The sequence below is a fragment of the Mugil cephalus genome, chromosome 17 (genome assembly GCF_022458985.1).
Source record: "Mugil cephalus isolate CIBA_MC_2020 chromosome 17, CIBA_Mcephalus_1.1, whole genome shotgun sequence".
NCBI lineage: Eukaryota > Metazoa > Chordata > Actinopteri > Mugiliformes > Mugilidae > Mugil > Mugil cephalus.
This window is the reverse complement of record NC_061786.1, coordinates 17,588,586-17,606,981: the sequence shown is the minus strand read 5'-3', so window position 1 is coordinate 17,606,981 and position 18,396 is coordinate 17,588,586. Positions and strand designations below refer to the sequence as shown.

At 42.7% G+C, this 18,396-nt stretch overlaps 1 protein-coding gene across 2 annotated transcripts in view; it reads right to left on the bottom strand.

The window, feature by feature from the left end:
• mta1 (metastasis associated 1) overlaps nt 1-5,903 on the bottom strand; it is a 41,346-nt gene extending 35,443 nt beyond the window's left edge. Inside the window, exon 1 of one of the 2 annotated variants that reach the window (XM_047611574.1) lies at nt 5,663-5,903. In XM_047611574.1, the coding sequence (XP_047467530.1) occupies nt 5,663-5,690 (28 nt within the window). In that variant the 5' untranslated portion in view covers nt 5,691-5,903. The remainder of the gene's footprint in view (nt 1-5,662) is intronic. The other variant, XM_047611573.1, reaches the window with a different exon arrangement.
• Between the last annotated feature and the right edge of the window lie 12,493 nt (nt 5,904-18,396).

The following is an 18,396-nucleotide window of genomic DNA, read 5'->3' as shown; positions in this document are numbered from 1 at the left end:
CCCAGAAAGAGAAGAAAACAAAAAAACAAATATGGGAAGAGAACGGCTAAGTGACTGTCTAGAGCGGCCTGTTTGAGTGTTGGAGTTTCCACCATGTGAGGAGCTGAAGCCTGGTAGAGACGAACTCAAAATGAGAGCAACAGAGAGAGGGCCTGTAGGCACTGAGCAGCGTCACTCAGTCTCTCCGTTTTCCCATCAGCCCTCCCGCCGCCTCAACCCCGCGTACAACCACCCCGCTCTCCATCCCCCACTCTCCCGGGCGCCGGCCAATCGGCGGTCTCCGCCGGCTGTGATGTCACAGTGCAGTCAAATTTTGCGCGAGCCAATCGAGGCGTGTTACCGAGCCCCAAAAGAGAGACTCTGCTGGGCTGATTCAAACCAGGCCAGAGAGAGAGAGAGAGAGAGAGAGAGAGATAGAGACGGGCAGGCAGAGAGACGCAATGATGAGAGGGTGGGGGGGGAGAAAAAAAAACATACAAGATAATCAAGAATGAGACAGAAAGAGATGTAAGTGGGTGAATGAGTCAGTAAGACAACTCACTCAAATACAATTAAGCCAACGAGGTGGTGTACATTCCCTCCGCACAGATTCAAAGCACGTACTGGCTAGTTTCGTTGTTGACACAGATAATCCAAGTTCCTAACAGTCTGCGAAATAGTTAAAAATGTGCGCGAGTGTCTTTAAAAACCCCACAGTATTTATTTTAAGCAAGAAAGTCTTGAAGGACACGGGAAGCCCATGAAAACACGCACACACACACACACTCACACACATACGTCTCTGGACGAATTTAGAGTCTAGTCTGAATGATTCACCACCTGACAAAATGGTGGTTTGATATATTTATTACCTGGCCATAAATGATATTCACATTTTTTCTGGTACACCTTAGAGCAGCTGTTTCCAACCTAGAGATCTGACAAGAGGTGGCCAAGATAAATAAAATTATTTATTTGTGAAATGTTAGAGAGCTGTTAAAGTGAACCACTTTTAAGGGGATACTAATAAACGGACAATACCTGCGGTGAAGGGTTCTGATTGAACACAAAGCCAAAAAGTCTGGGATTTATCGACCAGTAAAAAGAAAATTAATTTCCAACTATTCCGATAATTTAATTTATTGCCATAATAAAGCTCCTCTAGATTTCTTTCCAACTTTACACGGACGAAGCAAGTAATGAAGACGGTAACAGATTAATAGATAGTTTGAACAATATCTTGGAGCCCTACTTGCATATCCTTGAGAGCACAGCATCTGTCACACTATGTGCCAGCATTTGGTGATCACCTGACGGAGAATCAACACAGCTCTTGCCAATGGCGCTCCAATTAGGCAGTTGCCGCCATGCTCGCCGCTACGCAATATGCAACACGCCAGCAGCAAAGCCCTAATGGAAGTGCACCCGGCGAGATACTGGTGGCATCCCACAGTCGAGCCTGCTCGGTAAGTAATCAGCGGGAACGGGTGGGAAAACGTCCAAATTGATGGACCGGGATTCAAAATGCGGATCTTTGCAGGAATACAGGGTCTATATACACACACATGCTACAGGAGGCTGTGACCATACTGATAAAGGCTGGGCTGGTGCTAGGAAGAGAGACAAGAGAAGCAGGAAACGAAGAGCATGAACATCCGCCCACGCTTGTCCATGCACACGTAACCCCCCCCCTCCCACCACCACCACCGCCGCCACCACCACCACATACACAGCCCACACCCCCTCCGATGCTTACTCACACACACTCACACCGAGAGGTGTGTCTGTTGTCGTGAGCGGCAACCGTGGAAGAGATCATGGCTCCGACTGTCATAGTATGGATGGAGGTTTCTATGGTAATGGCAAGTGATTAAATATTCTGAAATCAAACTGGCACCTTATTTTTACACTTAGATATCACCCACGTTCCTTCTAATGGCACGATTAGCTCAGGCACAGCTGCACACATCTGTTTATGGACCCCTCTCTCTCTCTCGCTATCCTCTGGCTTTTGAGTGAAAAAACTGAAATGCTGTGTGTGTGTCTTTAACATTCGCTCTATAAATATTAATTTCCCATAAATGTCAGTAGTGGTGTTTAAGTGGACATGGATTTGATCTTATAAAAAAGTAGTAACTCCCACAAAGCATCTGGCTTGCACTTGTGCTGCTGCAACCAGTGCAGCCTATACGTATTGTAATATCTGAAAACAGCAGACCTGTGCACACTGGACTGAAAGCATCTATGTGAATGGCCAAGTCCTAAATAACAAATATTTGTGGCTACGTCAAAACATCACTAGGTAGCTAGCTCGTGCCAAATACGATCTGTGATGGACTTAAGTACTGTTACAATTGGAAATGGATGTAAATGCTGTCATGCATCTGTCCAACTGGCTGCCCTGAACTTGCAGGATGACAGATAAGAAGCCTCAGATCTTCAGTCTGAGAGTACACCCACCAGACCTGCGAGAGAGACAACTGCCAGCGTGGGTAATTAACACCAAGCAAGAGCCAAACAAAGTGTGGGTACTGTCAAAGTTTATGAGTTAGTCAGTTTCTACATTAGTGAACAGTGCAGCAACTTTAGATCATCTCTGGCAGCGCAGAGAAACAACACAACACATTTCACACCTTCTGCAGAAGAGCTGTCCCCATCCAAAAAGCCTGAGTACGGGTTTTTATTTAAAGGACGGGGTCGTAACTACTTAGTTTGTCTCTAATTTATAGTCCAGTGTCCACATGAAGACTGCTGTTGTGATGATTTCTGATGTTTTCACTGGCCTAAGAGATGGTTTCCCACTGCACTTTCAATGCTGGAGTGAGGGAACGGATTTGACAGGCCTCGTTGTGAGCAAAAGCAAAGCATAAAGTCAGATTTCAGCAGTTTAAAGGTAAGGACTCACCAAACCAATATCAAAGAAGTACCAGCAAAGAAGGCCAAAATGTTGCACTCGAACACACTGCAAAGACTACGGCCAGTAGCCAGGTGACACATTTATCCTGCGTGAAAGAAAATAAGTCCTGCGGTAAATCGGAAGAGCTCCTTTTAGCTGGGAAGCTAGGAAGCTTCGTAGGAAGCTGGTCTTTCCTGAATCGCTCACATCAGTTCGTCTACAGATTACTCCTTCTGGATGATCTTGTCATCATTAAAAAAAAAAATATTTGTGCATTTGAATGTTCAGACGAGGAAAAGGCATAAATGACGCGTGCTCTTTAAACTTTTCTATCGTGTTTATTCCTATCTTTTATTTTTTTTAGTGTGCAGTGGGTTTCCATACTGAACAGCGAATGAGAGGAGCCGATTCATCAACTAGTGCCTTCTGTTGTGGGACACAGCGTGGTCCTAAGACTACCATGAAGTGGACATCTGTTTGTGTTACTATCCCTCAACTCCACTAAGGCACGTAAACACAAAATAGAATCCTTTTTTTTACTGGGGTCAATCTGAAACTTTATTATCCACTAAGGCCGAGTTGAGAGCAACTTCAACTCTGTAATAAAACAACACGCATTCCCTCCGTTCCTGTGAATAAATACGGTTTTAAGGACATTTTTACACATAGGAGTATTAAGGAGGGACCTTTTACTAGACAATGTGAACAGAAGTACCGATTACAGCTGGCAAACCCTGTTTCCAACTTCAAATGAGTCTTAAGAAAGACTTGGACCAATGCTGAACCTCTCATTTAAAGCTCACTGAGAGTTTAGTCTTACGGATTCTTAGGGAAATTCGGTGGCCAGTTCACAAACGGTCTGGAGCAACTTCTTCCCCTCCCACCATCAGGATGCTAAACCTTCACAGCCAATACTTAGTCACCTCCACTCTGCGTACAGGGGGAAAGCGCTAGGAACCAGCGCTGCAGGCCCCGGAAGAGTGGCTTGCGGCCTGCACGGTAAAAACAAAGACATCAAGGCCTTCTGAGCCAGCTTTTGTCCACTGTTCATTGAAAGGGAAGTCATTGCTTTTCCAAGATGATCCCGCATTGTCTTGCAAAGTAGCGGCCATCTTTTCAAGGGTCCTGCTTTGTTCTGACGTTGACCAGAATTGCTCTCAGGGAGAAGCAACAGTCACTTTTTTTTTTTTTTAAGGCTTGTGTTGATAGTATGTTTCATGTGATTTATGTGCTTTGTGGTTTCAGATTAAAGGCCTGCTTGTTTAATTTTTTTGTCCAGACATGGTGAACAATATTTTTTTGTCGTCCAGTAGTAGTACTAGTTTAATCCATTTTGATTGATTAACAGGCATCTTATGCAGCTATGGCATTGGGGCCGACGCTTAAATCGACGAGTTAGACAGTCAGGGAAATACATAAATTGCTCATTTGTCCAACTAATTAGTCGGCTAGTTACAAGACTTTCAAGCTTTTAACTAGTGGGTATGTTCACGCAAGAGGTCGACGGAGTGCGTCCCAAATTAAGCAACATTTGGCTGGCGAAGTGTTAACTTTCTGCCACGGTCTGGACATAATCCTGTTCTCGCTCAGGTAGGCCTTGTTTAATTTGTCTAAACTAGAGGGCCGTGACGTTCTCTACAGGCTATTTCTGATGCACGCAGAAGGAAGGAGAAGTCACCGCATTCCCGTCGCACTGGACAGCGACTGTCGGCCACTGCACGATTTTTCACAACACACAGTCGACCTCAGTTTCCCTCCATTTTCCATTTTGAAGCACCCGTTTGTCAACAGCTCTGCACTCCTTCCAACAAAACAACAACACGATCCTTGACAATCCTTGCTTGACACCTGCTGCCTGCATCACAGATGTCCTGACACACCTTATAGGCGTCCAGACCTTCTGAGAGCATCATTTCACTCACCGTCCACATCCCTTTACATCTGCAGCGACCACTATTAAACTGTGCTAAATATTAGGTGGCTTTGGTTGGATTATTTTACACCGAGGCTAGAAGACGTGCATCAGATCACCATGAGCTGAACATGAAGTGGGGTACGAATGAAGACTCTTAATCAGGTATTAATTGGAGTCAACATCTGTCCACAAAAAAAATAAAATATACCCTGGATATAAACAAAAAATCCATAAATGTATTTTTTTTTTTTTTTTGCAATTTCCCCTTCTCACATCTCTTAACTTTTTTTTCCCCAAGTTCCTTCCTCTACACTTAAAACCATGCACTGTTTTTTTTTCTTGTGAGTTTCTGCAGGTAAGTGCAAGCCTACAGTGTTATTATTATGAACGGGTAGCCGGGGCAATAGTTGAATGGCACGCAAAAACTTTTTTTAAAAAAAAATATATATATATGTGTATGTATGCACGTCATGTTGTCTTAAATGTACACAAACGCAATGCATGTTACTCCAGGTGCATCATTGCACTGAAGTAAGAGTTGGGCTTCGTGCTAAGTTGGAAGAAAAACACAAAAGAAGCGAGGGGAACCCGAAAGCAGTTTTGTAAGAGAGCCACTACTCTTCATCGCCATCCTCTTCTTCTTCACAGTCACCGTCATCATCATCTGTGCAAGCACAAGGCTCTTTAGCTTTAGGGAAATAAAAAGAAAGGGGAGGAAAGACGGACCCGCGCTGTGTAAATACATTAAAGAAAAAAAAAAAAAAAAAAAGAAAAAAAAAAAGACCCGCCGTGAACCGTGGAGAGTCCGCCATATAAAACATCACGGGAAGGAGCTAAAGCGCTAACCCCCCCGCTTCTCCCCGCCAGCTTACCTCCAACCCGGTACATGTTCGCTGCCATGACTGCCCCGGTCCCTGGCTTCCTCTCCAGGTAGAGGGGTGGCTCTCTTCTCTCTCTCTTCTCGCTGCCGGAGCTGTGTTCGCACTGCCGCCGCTGTGTGTGTTGGAAAATGGTGGATTGATCAATACGAAACAGACTGGCCGAGAGACCTTAAAGAGACAGCGCACTTCTTTCTCAACCCTCCCCTCCCTCCACCTCGGACAACTCCGGCGGCAGCACACGGAAACGAGAACGAATTACCACTTTTTAACTTCGCTATTTTCCCTTCCCGTTAACTGTTAACGCTGTTAAAATTCTACTACGCCATTTTTATTTTTTTTATTGCTATTTTTTTTTTTTTTTTGCTAACGTTCCACTTACGTGACGTCACCAGTCCACTCAGACCCAACCGTTCTCCCGTTAACTTTTTCGCTTATTTGACCTTACCTGAGCAGTTATTTGCATATATTCTCTTTTATTTATACATTTATATAATTAACGACGATTCTTTTTTAAAAAATGGTGAGGATATCGCCCTGTTCCTTTATAAACACGGCTCTAACTGCTTTTTGATAGCAACTGAAACGACCACCTGTCAATCAATTGTGGTTCAATTTATCGCGATAATCTGAGGGGAAAACACGTTTGAACGCCCTCACAGATAACTTTGTGATGTTTAAAACTTACCCTGGTCCAATTTGGATCCTGTATGAACTTCCACGGGGAATGAGAAGGAGTTCTAAAAAGGCTCCGGGCTTGGCATTTAAATAAGCCATTTACCTGGAACTTAGTGTGTATATATATAGATATCATACCTAAACTAAGCCAATGATGTGATTCCAAATCCCTCATTGCTCAGGAGGGGTCCATGGACTAGCGTGGGAGTATTAGTACCACAAACAAATGAGCTCTGTTTAATTAAATTAATATGTTTAAGAATGACTCCTGGTCTAATTAGAAAGGCAGCTTATGTAGTTAGTAGTCAATCTGTGTATTATGCTGTCTACATAGCACATAATGTTGGAACATTTATTAAAGTTTAGTACAAAAACACATGCAACTGCTTCTGTTATGTTGGAACCAAGCTGAGGGCTTTTATTCGCTGGAGCAAATGGAAGTGAAAGCAGAACATTATGGCCACAGTATGCAGCGATCGCGTGAGATTGGGGCGACGTGATGGAGATTTAAGGCTATTAATCTCATTACCACCACCTACTTACTGACCTGTATGGATGGTGCGTGCACGTGGGCCGGTTTTGCTGTATGGAAGCGGATATATAGCAAGTGTGATATTTACTCTCTGCACCAAAACCTAGAAGCTGCTGTCCTTGGATACTACGCTACTGTGGTATTAGGCCAGTTTATCGCAATTAAAACACATAACGAAAAAGCTGCAGGAATCAGTGTTTTGAGAAAGGTGTCTTGTGTGACGAGGGAACACACCGTGCAGTCTTCAGCAGACAGTTGCTTGATTTGCCCAGTCTCCACCGTGGATATGAGCGCTTAGCCTCCGTGCTGGAGGAATGCTGTGGTGAAGGCCTACGTCTGATCTATACCATATGGAAGCCTCAATTACTGTGGCCTAACACAGGGGACTACAGTCTGCAGTCACATGACCGCTGCAGGCCAATCGTGTGAACTTACAGTACGCACTCCTGCTCATGTGTGCAGTCTCAGTGTTGGGAACTGTGCTGCATTGGAGGCATCCTCTATTATGTCCCAGGGCTCTTTTATGAAAAGGAGCAAGAGACAGATAGTGTGTGTGTGTGTTTTTCTAAGGGTGTGCTCAACCATTTACACATAAAACTATGTCATTTAGGTTAAATTATAGTGAATTTAAGAATGTTTTTCAGTGCTGCTGCATAGAGGGGACGAGAGAGTATTTTCAAGTTGGCTATAATTGTGTGTTAAACAATGAAAGGGCGTCATTATCCGATGGATGTTTTGCAGATTGTGTTTTTTCCCCCCCTCACCGTTATACAACTGAACATCGCTGCTTATTGTTTCAAACATTACTCAGTGTAATGCTCTGTATTTCATACGCTTACCTCGCTAATTGAGCATCCTGTGGAACAATAATAACGAACAGTGTTTTCTATCATAACCCTGCGCAGCGTAATGTTCACTAACGCACTGTAAACAGTGCCAATATTTAATATGGTCTTAATTAGATGAAAATAGGCGCCTCAACAATGTTGCCTTGTATTTGGGAACTGTTTGTTTATTGGCTGCCATGCAGATGTTCTTTTTCAATCCACTTGCGCCTCCACCAGATGTTGCTGCAGTCGGGGAGACGAGCAGGCGAGCATGCCGACACAACCCTGCGCAGAGCAGAGCGGAGCAGTGCAGGTGTTCTCCCCGATGAGTATCAGTCGGCGGAGATAGATTGGCTCAAGACGCAGCGCGTCTGCAGAAACTCCCTCACAGTCCTGGAGGATGACCCCTGATGGCCTCTCTTTTTCTTTTTTTTTCTTTTTTTTTTTACTCCTTCTTTCTCTTCCACTGTTGTCTTTTCATCTCTCCTCCATGTTTCAGACAAATGCGCAAGAGGAGACAAAGACTCGGAGGAAATCAATTAGGCCCTGTTCCTGGCAGAAACCATTACATATCTTTGACTGTGCTTCCACATTTGTTCTCTCACTGCACCGGGCTGTGCATGGATCCAGAAACACTATGGGAGGTGCATCAATAAACAGACTATTTCCTTCCACGGCGTCCTGTGTTTAGGTGTATTCCTTAGTCTTTATCTTATTAAGGGATAACACTAGTTGCTTAGATGATGCTTTGTAACGGGGTGATTCCTACACCTTAGTGGCATTGTCCTCAAGCTGTACCACAGTCTTCCACCCCTAGGCCTTCAGGATTGAGCTATAGTATAGATTTAAAGGAAAGTGAATGTGAAATAAACATCACTGGGGCTACTGTAATAATAAGAGCCACTGCTGACCATTAGAAACACTTTCTTGTATTTGTATGTAAAACGTCTCTTTCCATCTGAAGCACAATCTCTTACCGTTGCTAATTTACTTAAAGAAGAATTCTCATATAAGTGGTTTAGTCTATGAAGTGACACATATAACATTTGTGGGAGCTGTGGTATAAAGCCCTTTTAGGACTCTCTGGTGTAGAGGATCTGATAGGAAAACACTAAAAAAAAAAAAACGCCAGCTTGTATTTATTTTCACCCAACAACAGGGGGAGCTATTGCCTTACTTTTTGACAATATGACGGCTTCAGACAAAGAGGTAGCTTCATTAACATCGTGCACAGTCCAATCTGCTGTTTTCTGTCTTTTAGATGATACAAAACATTCATTTATGCTCGAAAATTCCAAAATAAACCATGCACATCGCTAATGTTTAGATGCAAAACAAACGCTCCAAGTTGCATTTACCTCAGTCTGACAGCAGGGGTCCTCGTCCACATGGCCTTTTTCTTTTGTCCTCAGTTGATCCCTGTGCAGAGCAGGAGTCATGCTTCAGGAGAGAAAAAAAAGGGGGGGCCAGTGATGCAGGCGTTTATAAGAGCAACAAAAATGACACTTCGAAAAAGATGTTAAGCTGTCACACAAAACTGCAGATCCCAAGTCCTCGTTATCGTCTGCGCTGCTTCGGCGTCCGTTGCCATCGGAAAACGTCCCTCAGTCTGTCATCTGTTGCATTGCTCTGATGGATACTCTCACAGGAAACCTTGGCTCTAATCCAAAGAGGATTAACTACATTGCACTTGTGGGTTATTGATACCGTGACTTTCACAGAATGAAAGAGGAGTAACTATGACACAGAGGAGAAAGCCTGCATCAGACCGTGGATGCAGACGGTGGAGTATGTGGCACCCACAGAGATGTATCCCAGGCCCCACCTTGCAAGGGAATCCTGTCACTGAGAGTCCACCGACAAACGAGGGCCACGTGCCAAAAAATGCGAGCCGCCAGACAGGAGCAATACTTTTTTTTTTTCTTTTTTTGGAAAAACAGCTGGTGAACTGCCAAATGTGCCTCCATCCTCAGAGAGGAATCAGCAGTTGGCGAGAGGACAGCGTCGAGTGGGGGATACCCACAACAGTTCGACATGGAACAAGGCATTGCTGGAATGGCAAATGGCTTTTAAATGTCAAGTAGAGGATTTCAGCTTTTCCTGGAAGAATGCTTGTCGGGCTCGAAGCTGCACCAGCTGATGTCGAGACACTTGTTCGACAACTTTTATGATGTCTGGCCACTACAAAGCGCAGGCACGCACAAACTGTGCACGCGTGCGCATTTCTACACCCAGTTAAAATCCAATCTATCTGACGCGGCGCACAAATGAAATCGACGCGCAGATTCATGAGATAGTTGAAATAAATCAAGCGTACGCTGACTTGCCAGTACAATAAGCACTCCGGTTTATAGGGATATGTTCTAATGTAACAACTAGATCGTCATTCATGATGGTAATAATGTTCAGTTTATGCTGAAGAAAAGTGATAATTGGACTTTATGATGTTTTGGAGGATGTACACTGTTGCCCATAAAGTTTCAATAATTTTGTTTTTAGACACATTTCTCTTTTTATTTCTATTTATATAAATCACATTGTCACAATTATTTCATGAGAAGAGGGAAAATAAACTTTAGTCCAAAGCACAGCTGCTGTTAAACTGGATTGAATTAAACACTTCTCTCTTATTTATCCAAGCCCAGTGACTGAAATTGAATTGTCAACATATACAACTCAACTCAATCCAATAAAACTAAAAACCACAGTCAGAACATCAACAACTCTCTTGGTTATTTTAAACGAATGGAAATAAGATTTAGTGCAGGACAGTGTTATTAGAATGAATTTGCTGTCACTAGCGTACCTAATAAACTGGCATGTGAGCATACGTCGCTTACTGTTGCTCAAACACAAGTATACGTCAATGAGATTAGTGCTGCTTTCCAAGAAAATTGCGGGTTTTACTTGCTAGTGCACCACTATAATTAGATTCCTTAGTTCTGCTTGGACAAAAAATTTCATTAATCCAGAGTTTCTGCAGCATTTTACTGGATTATTTTCTTAAAGCAGCCATTTTGATGGATTGCAGCTTTTAACTTTTAAGGACACCTTTCTGTCGTCTCTTCCACTTGAACAGTGCTTAACTTGAGAATTTCTGCTATTTAATACTATATGGCTTCTGCTACATCTATTTTCCCCCAAATATATTTGGTGCTTTTCTGTTTTTACTAAAAAGACAAAACTATTTTGTGAGAGGGTTCATAGCCATTTAAAGTTTTTTTGTGTGTGTGTACATAATGACATTAAGGTCTGTGGTACATTTGGGAGGCCTCAAGAGAGAGGTTTATTATCCTATATCCTGTACATCCTCTAATGAATGATTAATAATGTGCAAATTGGTGCGAAAATGCACTAATAATAAGGTATAACCAACTTTTAATTTCACATGGCAAGAAAAACGTCGACCCTTGTCTCTTAAAGGTCCCGTGTAAGCATCCAAACCCAGGGTGGGACCTGGCAGAGCGAGGTTTGTTTTCCATTACAGCACCGCTGAGAGGGGCCTAATTATACTCTACAAAACCTCAACTCAGAGAACGCACAAGGCTTCTTTACGTCAAGTGGAACAAAACGTTTTATGTACCAAGTGTGACCAGGTACTTTGACTTGGACCAAAGCTGCATAGGGCTGCTAAGTCTGAAACATCCCCGCTGGTGCAGATGAAACAGAAAGTCTTTGTTAAACACTTTTTTTTTTCCAGTACTGAGACATTTATTGTAAAGTTTAAAAGGGCCAGACCCTGTCACAGTAGCTTAAATTGTTTTCAGACAGACTTCACATGGGAGCCCCTGTCAGATGAAAGACATGTGAAGGCGCTGACAGATTCTCAAGGGGATTTCACACAAGCATCATTTCAAAGACCTCTGACTTTGGGTTCACAGGTTCTTTGAAGAACTGTGGAAATGGAGATATAATGACCTAGAAGCATTTGCAAGTATCTAAATATTATTTTTAAAACTAGAATATAGCACTAGAAAGTCGTGCCAAAACAATTATTTTCCATGTTTTGTCTGAGGAAAATACTGATAAGGTCAAAGGTGGTATAGGCTTTTTCGTCAATTTGACAGCCCAGACTTTATCGACACAGACCTAAATACTGCTTTAGTATTTCCGGCTGCTTCTCCATCACTGCAATTTTCTAATTGATTATTTTGGATCAATCAAGACAGAACACATTGAGGAAAGCTTGACTGAGGAGGTTCTGAGTTACAAACATTTGTATGACTCGTCTTCAGCATAATATCGGGAAAATTTCCAGTTGTCATTGTTTAAGGTGAAGCAGAGCGTAGCCAGCATTTTTATAGAGTGACCCAGACTGACTGTACTGAAGTACAAGCATTTTGCGTACACAATTTCCAGTGTCATCACTTTAGTTCTGTTTAAAGGCAGCAAAAGATTCAAACGAGTTGGAAGAGCTGTATGTATATGTAAATTGGTACCGATTTAGTTATTAAACATGCTAAATTCGGAAAAGGCACCAGATGCTTCGCTTAGCTAACAGTTAGTGGGGTCAGGTTTATCAGAAAACTATATGAACACACCATTATTGTTAGCATTATTACAATAATTTTGCGTACACACCTTCCAATGTCGTCACTTTAGTTCTGTTTAAAGGGCAGCAAAAGATCCAAACCAGGGGGAAGAGCTAGCATTGCTCAGTCCAATGTTTAAAAAATGGCCTACCTACAACTCTCTAGTTCATACTGAAATAGTTAATCAACGGTTAAACATTGAAAACAAAACAGCTGAAAATTAAAATAAACACTTGTGATTTTGGGAAGTACATACATGTGCTATAGATGAATACGTTTAAACCACATTATAGCCCGTGAGTTTATTATGTTTGAAATTGGTACCTATTTAGTTATTAAACATGCTAAATGCTATTCTCTGAATAGGCACTAGATGATTCGCTTAGCTTACAGCTAGCTACCTTCCAGTGGGGTCAGGTTTATGGGAAAACTATATGAAAGCACCGTTAATGTTAAGCCACATTAAAACACATTAAATCTTTTATTGGTTCCCCCTTGCTTTCCTCCTACATGTTATTCTAAGATAAGATTAGCGTCTTATTTAGCTTAAAGAATGCCATAAATCTTCTCATTCAACTGTCAACAAGAAAGCAAAGAAAGGCCCAATTCACATTGCAATAATGTTTGAGTCACAATATTTAAACATGCAAACCACATGATCCACACAGCAGTCCTGTTGTCAGTCTGGACTGAATGACTCTTCTGCTGACTGATGCTTGGTGAATGAGGCTGACAACCCCGCTGAGTAAGAAGAAGGAGTCTTCAGGACCAATGAGGCCGTATCGATCACTAATTAGTTACACTTCAACAACATGCTGCCACACATACAAAAAGGTGCCTGATTAGTCAGACATTCAGGACTTAAGGGCGATCACACAGCACAAACTGTAAAAGGGCAGAAGGCAATGCTTTTAAAACATGAAATAGAAGGTTTTAGCTGTCCACTATTGTAGCCGACTCCTGTGTTTGACTGAGTCCTTCAAATATGACATTGAGTTCTATGTTGAGAGAGAGACATCAAACACCTCCAAGAACGTCTGCCAGCTGCTTTCACCACACCCTCCATCCCTCCTCAGGGGCCCACAGTGGGATTCAACATGGCTGCCACGCCTCTACAACGGTCCTTGGGGCAGAGCGGCACATGTGTCCCCTCATTAAACCTTTAATTTATGCCATAAACATACACAGATCAGAAGATAAAATGACAGGTTTATTGAATAAACAGGGGCTAAAAAAAAAAAGGCTTTCAGATTAGATTGGGAAACTGGCGGAGGAGCCTCGATGTACAGTGGCCACTCATGATGTTTGCCAAGTTAAACAATACTCCCACGTCACTAAAAATGGCATTCAGTGGAATGTAAACCCTTTCGCAGTCCCAGTGGGAGTAAAATACTTCAATATTGCTGTAAAGGAGCACAGGAGCACTCTCTCGTCTGCACTTAGAGACAGTGCTGGGTAGCTACAAACAGACTGTTGTTTTGTCTGTGAAAGACCACTCCAGGGCTGGGTGAGCAGTCCCCGTGTGCATGTATCTGACGGGTCAGGGGTAAAAAGGTCACTGAGGATGTGACTAAGACTTGGCTCGAGGTGATGTGCGGACCTGCGGGTGGACTTTAACAGAGAGGCGCTAACATTTAGTCAGACAGCAGATCAGTGCAAATCATTTAGAAATAGTTTCCTAATGGTCTCCAACTGGTGCGGCTGAAAGACAAACACGCCGCTGTACATTAGATGCAGCAGAGGAATATGCTACGATTCATTTTGAATAGAAGCTGGAGATGGAACAAAGTTATTTAGATAGTGAGACGTCAACTAATGGTGTTCATTTGTTCCAATAACCCTACACAGACCCTAGCACCTCCCTAGAAACGTAACTATGCGCCATGGCAACACAAAAACCGATGGCTGTATTTATTTCTGGCTTCTAGTTTAACTTCCTATCATTGATGTTTTGTAAATGAGAAGATTTGGAGCACATAAGTCGCGAAGGTTTATTGAGGGGGCAAGTCAAACGGAAAGACAACCGCCACTGTACTAAGCCTTTTGGTTGTTGTTTATTTTAATTTTTAGTGTGAGCCAGATTGACAAGTGTATAAATGGCTCGCACTGGTGTGGGCTATGTGCATAGTACCCTATGTACCCTATGAGGCTTTACGCATTTGTTAGCTTGCTAAACTGTTAGCTTCTGTGGCTTCTCATTGCTAAGCGTTTCCTATCACTGATGTTGTCATGGCTAATATCTGATGCCAAGCATTTTGTGTGCACAGCTTCCAGTGTCGCCAGTTTAGTTCTATTTGAAGTCAGCAAAAGATTCAAACCGGGAAAAGAGCTAGCATCTATGCTAACATCTATGTCCTGCAGTACCCTAAATGAGCCTTTACGCAGTTGTTAGCTTGCTAATCTGTTCCTATCAGCGATGCTGTCAAGGCTAATGTCTGATGTTAACATTTACATTTCCTTATTACAACAATTTTTCAGCTTTAACTTTGATCTTTGCTGATTAACCCCAGAACCTTTTCTGCTAATTAAGATTTGAAGTGGATGTTTTAAACTAAACACAACTTTAATGAAGTAGATACTTCTTATTACTATATTCAAGCATTTTTTATGTATTATAAGCCACTTTTACGAGCGACTAATGCATATTGCATTTACGTTTTGTTAGTTTTGAACCGTTTCTCCAGACAGATTGTAAAAAAACACTGATCCTTGTGTTGCGCTTCAACAACAGGATCCTCTCAGGAGAAAAGGCCCGTCACATCTTGAGTCCCGGAGACAGAGGGGCAATAAACCTGCCCCTCTTGTCCTTTCAGCCTTATCCAGAAGATAGTGTATCTCTCTATAAAAATCCCACTGACCACTCCGTGTCCTCGCGCGATGTATGGCTTATCTCCTGCTGAGAACAGTTCAGTCTTACCCCTACCTCTGAGCGGAAACTAAACATAGTCTCCTGTTTCTAAAAGAATCGTCCCTTTAGAGCGCGTGTCTGCTGTGGGAACGTTTCAATAATTAATTCAGACCCCCCTCCTTTTCTTTTTTTTCTCCCCCTCGCTCACAGATCGTGTGTTGTGCATACAAACAGCTTTTTATTTCCAGAACATCCACAGCTGTCGGAGGTCTTTTAAGTGGCGCGCCTGTACATTTTAAATAGAGGCTTCAGAAACCTTCAATCTAACCCTAAATCATCTGGTTGTTTCTTTCTCGCGATTGTGCCCGTTCTCTGCGGTCCGGGGCTTTTTTTTTTTTTTTTTCGCTGCGTGCTCCTCAGAGTAAACGGCTCCTCACGTGGCTTGTGAGGATTACGACTGCCTTTGCATCTGTGGAGCGTGAATGTGTGAGACTGTGAGATGGACAGGGAGGAAACGGGAAGGAAGTGAGAGAAGAAATGTTGGATTTTCCCCTGCCAAAAGCGGCACCTGTTTGGCCTTAAGGCGCAGGGCTTTGTATAATGTGTCTCAGGGAGAGTGGCGTTCGAGACAGGTGCTGTTCTGCTGGAATTCGTAAACACCCTGCTGATGCTGGGTGGGTCACAGCTCTGGGCCTGGTGGTGCTGTGTGGGGGGAGAGTTTGTGGAGATCGCACTCTCTTGCTGTGGACAAATGGCCCATGATAAATAAAAATGTATCGTTCTGCAAAAGCATCACCCCGTCCTTCTTTTTAAACACTTCTACTCTAAGGTGTCCAGAATTTTCTTTCCGCAGCGGAGCCGTTTCCTTAATTTGCAGAAGAGTAGTGCACGTAATAAATGACGAATGACATTTTTGCAGATTTGCTCTGGAAACTTGGAAACGGATGCTTTAGAGTAAACACAATTAAAATTGAATAAGAGCCTCCGTTTCTAGTTGCTACACTCAAGCAGCTTTTATGTGTGTTACGCTATTTTATGAGTGTCTGATATGTATGCCATATAGTTTTTGGTTCGTTTTAAACCATTTTCTATAGACAGATTTAAAAAAAATAAATAAAAAATAGGTGCAACTTTGTGCAAAAACTTGATATAAATATATGCCAATCTTTATTTATTTTGATTTTTTTTACGATGCGTTAAGCTTTTAAGGCTGAGCCATTAAGGATGCATTTTATAAATAAAAGATGTTTGATGTTTTATGCCCCTTTATCCTTAAACAGTAACTGCTAACGTGCTTGGAGCCCCCAGTTTTCTACCCCTTTTCTGTCTAGTCCTGTCGGTCTTCATGGGGCTGGATGCTTGATGCCCTCTTGAGGAATGGTGCAGGGTTTGAACCAAGCAACAGATCAGAAATAAATTAAAAGTAAAACTCGTGACCTGGATATGTCCTCTCCAGTCTCGCCGGCATTACCTCAAAAGCATCAAATCACACTTCCTCAAAGCAAAAAGCAAAAAGAAGAAGAAAAAACAACCTGTCAGGGGCCTCCGTTTCCTCCCTTATCGTTTTGTTTTTGCTCCACATATTTTCAACCTTGAAATTTATTTTGAACGTTTGCTAATCGCGGATTCTCTTTTCCCAATCTTTTATGCTACGGATAGCGGGAAGGACGCACCCCTCCGCAATCTTCGTGACATTTGCTCAGCGAGCCGAGGATTTGACCTCCTCTTCTCTCAGCAGGTCTGACTCTGGGCTGCAGCTGAACCGGCAACAAACCTGCAACCACAGCAAACAGCTGGAGGTGAACGGTAATGAACGCACGTCCTCTGCGAGACGCAAAAGTCTCTCTCTCTCTGCACAGCTTTTCTGCTTTTAAGAGCCTGATGTGCTTCCAGTTGACCGTTAGATTGAGATGTTTTTTTGTTTTTTTAAAACGGTGACCTCTCAGAGATAAGGTTGCAGGCGTGCTGACGGGTGCTAATCAGCCGGGACGCACATGTGGGAAATATCAGAGTACCGTCTGTTCCTGGACCGGGACCTGCTCTGTGTCACCCGGCAGACAGACCAGACAGCAGCAATGTGTGAAGGAGATGATCTCAGGAGGTTCGGTGGAAAGAGGCAAACAAAGAGCTGATAGCGCCTAGTCAATGAGCGTTTTAATTGGTCATCACAAATGAATTTAACACCCACAGGTCATCCTGGATCCTGCACTGTGAGAAATTCAGAAGCTGTTTCCCAGCTCTGTCTGTTCCTCTCTCTGCTGTGCCTAGTTTGACATGAAGCCAGGAACCCTTCTGAAGGGAAAGCCGATCCGCCCGAGCCACGTTTCAGCGTCTTCCCTTTGCCTGGCAAATTCCTACGAGTCAGTGAGTCTGAAAGAGAGCATTGTGATTCAACCAGTACGCTCCTCTTGTGGAAAAGGGAGAAAGGGGGAAGTGGGAGTGCATTTGCCCCAGTGGACTGCCCCACCACTTGCCCAAAAGCTTTCCCGCCTGTCCTAGTCTGGCTGTGGCCCATAGAGAAAGGCATGCTGCCTTCAGGTGCAGCTCGTCAATTTCAAATCTAGCTGAAAAGGATTCTTTTAATTGTCAAGCATGATGTAGGTGCCTTCAGCAATAAATACAATCAGGGTGTGACATATATCAGAGCTGAGCTTTAAGCATTCAAATCTGTTCTACCAATCGATTTTTGGCTGTGTGTTAGCTTTTGGATTCAGAAATTGATCAATAAACGTAAGCAAAGCATTTGTTTGAAGGATGGGATTTGAGTTGTAGTCTTAATTAGCAAATGAAATAGGAATGGGCTACGTATTCATTTTGGTAAATGGCAACAACGTGCTTAAAGAAAAAAAGAAGACGAAAGATTTATTTTACCAGGAGGTCATTGCAGGACTTTCTTGAGTCCTATTTGCAAAAGAATGGTTTTCTCTTCTGTATTTTTTTTTTTTTTAAATAGGCGGTTATTATGTCCAAATCATTCACAGTTCAGCCATTTAATAAACACTGTTTGAAACCTTAGACATGATGTTTTTATGCAAAATCTGCTCTAGAGATTCAAAACACTGTGTCGTTAGCTGGTTTAAACATCAATCATCAAATGAACCAGAACGAGCTGAATATTTAATTTGATAAAGGATTTAACTTAGACAGACTTTAATGATCCATAAGGGAAATTGCTTTGTCACTGTAGCTTAATTGCACACACACACACACATACAGAATGTACATACTTATAATAATCAGAAGCAATAGTGTCCACTAACATGAATAACCTGCAACATTGAGGCATTTAACCTTTTAATCTAAATTCTGGA